The following is a 5,974-nucleotide window of genomic DNA, read 5'->3' as shown; positions in this document are numbered from 1 at the left end:
TTGTATATTCTTCCAGGCGAAAACCCGACTAAAACACACTGTAAACAGGCCTTAATGTGTAGCGGAAAAAAAACCCAATCTGGCAACACCGCCACCACTCGGTGTTCACCAGTCACGCTGCATGCGTCATCACAACAACACAGACGCTGGTGGAATTCCTGCCGCGCAACTCAAATAGTTTAACATTAAATAACATCATATTTGTCCTAAATCGTTAACGATTAACATAGGCTGCTAACGCATATTGAAATAGACTTTGAATAAGCTCACGCTATTCAGGGTGTCCGCGCGGTAGTAAAAGGTAGTAAAAGGTAGTAAAAATAATCTACCAAAATTAAGGCCCTTAAAAGGTAGTAAAAGGTAACAAACGCAATTTGACTTGGTAGTAAAAACATTTTGCTTAATATTTGTGTCTCCATGCTTTAACTTCATCTAGCATAGTTTAAAAATATATAACTTCATCTAGCATAGTTTAAAAATATCTACGGTGCTAACAGGACCCGGAGTGAGACGGAGTTGATAGCAATGACGTAGAAGTAAACTGTGAGTTCCGTGGTTGATAGCCTATCAGCGACGCAAACAACATTTACCGCCTTTTTTTAACCTCAGTTAATACTAGCCACTTGCCACTTTATTTTCTACCAAACTGTGAAATGGGTAAATGTAAGTTCTCGCAAACCTGGGTTGACGATCCGTTATTTAAAGACTGGCTTAAGCCCGTCATGGGAAATGACCGGGAGGCATTTTGCACTGTGTGCAAAAAAATTATAAATGTTACCTGGAACGGCATTACCGCTATCAGGTCTCACAGTGAATCAAATATTCACCAGCAGCGGATTCGCGTGAGGGGGGAGCAGCTCCCTATTTCGTTGTTTTGTAATGCTACCAGCACTAACGTTACACAGATCGCGGCAAATCACGCAAGGTCAGCTGTCGTCGCACCACCTCTGCAGCAAACCAGTGCCACCAGCAGCACCACCACGGCAGCGATAGCCAAACAACAACAGACCTTCCCGTCACAAACATCAGCCTTCAGGGCTGAGGTTCTCTGGTGCCTGAACATCGCAGCCAACCATCATTCATATAATTCGAATGAGGGCATTGGGGAATTGTTCGAAAACATGTTCACTGACTCCGCTATAGCCAAAAGTTTTGCGTGTGGCAAGGATAAAACGGCGTACATTCTTGGATTCGGCATTGCTCCACATTTTAAGAAGCTTCTTATAAATAGCATCAATGATTCCGGACAATATGTTCTCATGTTTGACGAGTCTCTAAACCAGTCGGCTAAGAAGAAGCAAATGGATATTCACGTTCGGTTCTGGAAAGATGACCGCGTGACGTCTTCATATTTTGGGTCGCAGTTCCTTGGACATGCAAGGGCTGAAGACTTGCTGCAAAGCATTAAAGTAAGTTGATATTTTCTTGTTTGTTCTTTCTTATTGTCGTTATATCCCTATTTGAAGATTTTTATGTCATAGTTAGCCTAAAAGTTAGTAGTTAAAGGGATAGTTCACCCAAAAATGAAAATTCTGTCATCATTTACTCACTCTCATGTTGTTACAAACCTGTAAAAATTTCGTGGTTCTAATGAACACAAAGGAAGATATTTTGAAAAATGTTTGTGGACCCCATTCACTTCCATAGTAGGAAAAAAGAATACTATGGAAGTAAATGTGTTATCATTAAGATTTCCTACTTTTAGCACTACTTTTGACGACACAACGTCCACTTGCTATAACCTCCTCCTCACCCATAGGAAATCGATCAAACCCTACACCTTTTGCTGTATCTGGCAGTGCAACCCCAAACGCAACACGTTTTCACGTTTTTAACTATTTAACTGTTCCATTAGCCGGTTGGATCTCTTCAGTTAGTCAGTAGAAGCCGCTTGCGTTCTGTCATCTGGAAGTATATTGGTGCATATTGTTTACAAACATTCTGAAATGCTGTATTATTTTTTAATAAACTTAGTTTTTTGTGTCAATTCACAGGAATGTGTTGCACAACTCAACTTGAGACACCTGCTGTCTGTCAGTATGGATGGCCCAAATGTCAATTTCAAGCTGCTGAAGCTCCTTCAGAACGAACATTCAGAGCTTCATGGGGATGCACAACTCATCAGTGTTGGCAGCTGTGGCTTGCACACCCTCCACAATGCCATGAAAGCAGGATTCACAACATGGCAGGTAGACAAACTGTTGCGAGCTATGCACTACCTCTTCCACAATGTTCCTGCCCGTAGAGAAGATTACACTGCCACCACAGGATCTTCTACTTTTCCCCGATCTTTCTGTGGCCACAGGTGGGTGGAAAATGTCCCTGTGGCTGAGAGAGCTGTCGACATTTGGCCCATGCTTTTAACATACATTGATGCAGTTCAGAAGAAAAAGGTGCCAAACCCCAACACGGCGTCATATGATACCATATTGGCTGCGCCGGATGATGATTTAATAATTCCAAAGCTCCAGTTCTTCTTGTCAGTTGCACGAAGCTTCAACCCCTTCCTGATCAAATATCAGACCGACGAGCCTGTGCTGCCCTTTTTGGCTAAAGATCTGAAAGAACTCCTGATGGTAAGAAATGTAATTACTGTAGAGTTACTGTCTTAATTTGAATGTGATTAAACTGTATCAGTTGACAGGTAGGTGTGGCTTGATTGCTAACAGTTTTTCTTGTACTTTTAAGGCTTTACTGCGACGATTTGTTAAAAGGGAACTTTTAGAGGACCGAAGCTCACTGCAAATGATCACAATCCAGGTATCTGATGAGAAGAACTGGGTCTCTCTTAAAAATGTGGACATCGGCCTGGGTGCTGAATCTGCCATCAAGGTAATTAATGTGCACATCATTTCAATATCATGCGTGAATTGTGCTGTCTGCATAAATAGTTACTTTAAACCGGTAGAAATGAATGAGTAACAATGGGCATGATTTAACCACCTCTGTGGTAAGCAATATAGCTTTCGTAATTGTGTGGTTGGTAATGGTTACCTTCCAAACAGGCCTTTGGTATTGTGGCTTAAATTGAACCACTGTGCCATGAGGATATACCAAACCTCTTTTTCAATCTGGTTAAATTGTTAGAATTGTTTAAAATTTGTAACTTGTCATAGTTTCATTTCCAATCATCCTGAATTCATCCTGAACTATACTCACATATTCCAACACACACACACACACACACACACACACACACACACACACACACACACACACACACACACACACACACACACACCAGACAACCAACATCATTTCACCACGTTTTAAGTATCTATGTATGTGACAAATATCTTTGTATGAACATTAATGTTCTCTATTTGTTAGGCCCTTCAGAGCAAATCAGGAGGCAAGATAGGGGAGCTTTCTGTGCTAACTTTCAGGAAAGAATGTTTGCAGTGCCTTGTTAAGGTAGTCAGGAAATTGCAGGACAAATCCCCCCTAAAGTTTCCTATGGTTAGGCAAATTGGATGCCTTGATCCCACAAGAATCCACCAAGAACCGGAGTGGTGCATCAAGCAAATGAAGAGTGTAGTGCAGACATTCCTTCAGGGAAAGAAATTGACAGGTGGCATTCCAGCAGGTAAGAAAATATATACAGTATGTGTAGGGGCAGTAGAAGTGGAAAAGTTATTGAAATGAAGGCCATGTTCTAAGGGTGTTCTGCTTTGGTAATGGGCAGTTAAGCAGACTGAAATGTACTTAAATGTCATTAATGATTATATCTTTGTCAATATTTTAGGTGATGTTATCATTCAGCAGTTTGTATCCTTGACCTCAGTGGAAGGACGAGATGAACGTTTCCTGGCCTTTAAACCAATGAAGGACCGCCTTGATGTGTTTCTTTACACAACTCTCAGCACATCTTACCCTGACTTACTACAGTTTTGCAAGAGTCTCCTCCTTCTATCCCATGGCCAAGCCACAGTTGAAAGAGGATTTTCAATTAACAAAGAGGTGGAAACATGCAATCTCCAGGATAGAACGCTGAAATCACTTCGATTAGTCTGTGACCGGATCAGCAGTTGTGGGGGCATTTTAAAAGTGCCTCTGACAAAGGAGCTCCTTGCCTCTGCTTCATCTGCAAGATCTCAGTATAGACTGTACCTGGAGAATGAAAGAAAAAAGAAGGAGAGTGCCGCACATGCTCTAAAGAGGAAGGCAGTGGAGGAGGAGCTTTTGGACCTCAGAACCCAGCATGAGGTACTAAGCCGTGTTTGTGAGTCACTTGAAAATGATGCAGACAAGTTGGCAGAGCAGGCTGAGGGGAAGGCCGGGTCCAAAATGGCTGAATTTATCATCAAGTCCAACACACTTCGCAGAAGGCAAAAAGAAAAAAAAGAAGAGCTTCGCCAACTGGAGGAAAGAATTGAAGAGAAGTCTTCACAACGGAGACTTTTGTGACTGTGCCTCTCCCCTCCGTCTTAATGTCACAATTTCTCTCATTCCCTCCCCTTTTTTCTCTCTCTCTCTCTGTATCTCTCTCAGTCTGCCAGCTAAAGTTATCTGCTGATGAATACAAGTCAAATTCTTACAACTTCTCTCTTAAAATTTGTTTTGGGACATGTTCAAACTGCCATTCATCAATGAATGAGTCCAGTGTAAGTTATTGTTACAAGTTACCCCTTGTGATGTATTTCTTGTGATTAAATAAATTGTTTGTTGGGAAATTGCTGTTTTGGGATAGTAATTCACTGCTTGTGTGTGTGAGAGAGAGAGAGAGAGAGAGAGAGAGAGAGAATGTTTGTGGGTAAGTGTGGGTGATGTGACACACTTTATTATTAATCTTTATTAATGTTTATGGTTGTTAAGTGTCATTTGTTTTTAAGAAGTGCCAAGGTTATCATTCAACTTATTAGGGCTAAGGGTTATGGTTAGGATAACTCAAGGGCTAGGGTTAAGGTAAGGACAACTGAAACTCAACTCGACACTTACAAAAAACATAATTGACAATACTTAATGATCACACCTAATATGTATGATGGGTGTGACAGTGTCACACTTATACCTTACAGTAAGTAGTAAGTGGTGCTCTCACCCCCTACACCCCCCCCCCCCCCAAAAAAGGGCTGCTGCTTGATGTCGTATTGGTAGTAAAAAATTTGTGGAGGTGGTAAAAAAGGTAGTAAAAGGTAGTAAATTCATCTCTATGATTCCTGCATATACCCTGCTATTTAACGTGCACGTGTGGTGTGCAATACCTGCGAGTTGTCAAACACGCAATGCCTCGCAGCGCTTCTCGCCCGGGGTGCGACCCCCCCACCCAGCTAGCCTTTCAAGGTATGTGTAAGCAAATACAAAAATTAAAAGACAGTCAATGCTAATGTAAACCCTGGTTGGATAAGGATTTAAAGTTGGACATGAAGATGAAATCTGACGCATTTAGCTTCAGTGTTAAAACTGATCAAATAATTGCTGTCTGTGGTGGTTCTATATGGGCTATAATGGCAATCATTTGAAAAAAATAATATGGGAAAAAATAACTATAAATTAGTTCATTTTTGGAACTGTGACCTAGTTTAACATTTTCAAATATGAACTATGAACTGAACTAGTTCATTTTAAAATTTGTGAACTGTGAACTAAACCAGTTCATGTAGAAAGTGAACTTTCCCAACACTGAGAATATGTATATAAATAATTATGATATAAGGTTAAGAAACCTGTTGTACTGATGTGATGACCAGTTATAGTTTTAGTGCTAGTAAGCCTATTTTGATGTGCAGATTAATTCAGGACTTTGTGTAGACATATTTTATAATAAGTATTATGAGGTGGTCCGCGAAAATTCTTGATTACAAATAGTGGTCCACACACACAAAAAGTTTGAAAACCCCTGCAATATAACATATTTAAGCATATTAAAGTGTTTTTTCCTGTTTTAAAACATGAATTTATAATGTTTATTAGTGGAACTAAAGATTGGATTAAACTTGAAACGCACGTGATCGTTGTCATCAGTGAGGCGACC

At 40.5% G+C, this 5,974-nt stretch overlaps 1 protein-coding gene across 1 annotated transcript; it reads left to right on the top strand.

Moving 5' to 3' along the window:
• The first annotated feature begins 505 nt into the window (after positions 1-505).
• LOC135767099 (uncharacterized) lies at positions 506-4,647 on the top strand. Its single transcript, XM_073815094.1, has 5 exons — positions 506-1,409; positions 1,995-2,576; positions 2,689-2,832; positions 3,331-3,586; positions 3,746-4,647. The coding sequence occupies exons 1-5, from the start codon at positions 654-656 to the stop codon at positions 4,405-4,407; spliced, it is 2,400 nt and encodes a 799-aa protein (XP_073671195.1). The 5' UTR covers positions 506-653; the 3' UTR covers positions 4,408-4,647.
• The last annotated feature ends 1,327 nt before the right edge of the window (positions 4,648-5,974 follow it).

This window comes from Paramisgurnus dabryanus, chromosome 6 (assembly GCF_030506205.2).
Source record: "Paramisgurnus dabryanus chromosome 6, PD_genome_1.1, whole genome shotgun sequence".
NCBI classification, from domain to species: domain Eukaryota; kingdom Metazoa; phylum Chordata; class Actinopteri; order Cypriniformes; family Cobitidae; genus Paramisgurnus; species Paramisgurnus dabryanus.
The sequence above is the reverse complement of the archived record's forward strand: the minus strand, read 5'-3'. Positions and strand labels throughout refer to the sequence as shown.

Bases quoted from the DNA above. Each gene is read 5' to 3' on its own strand.
- LOC135767099 (XM_073815094.1), top strand. From the start codon at position 654: ATGGGTAAATGTAAGTTCTCGCAAACCTGGGTTGACGATCCGTTATTT. The intron at 1,410-1,994 runs GTAAGTTGATAT...GTCAATTCACAG, and splicing joins ACTTGCTGCAAAGCATTAAA to GAATGTGTTGCACAACTCAA. The intron at 2,577-2,688 runs GTAAGAAATGTA...TGTACTTTTAAG, and splicing joins ATCTGAAAGAACTCCTGATG to GCTTTACTGCGACGATTTGT.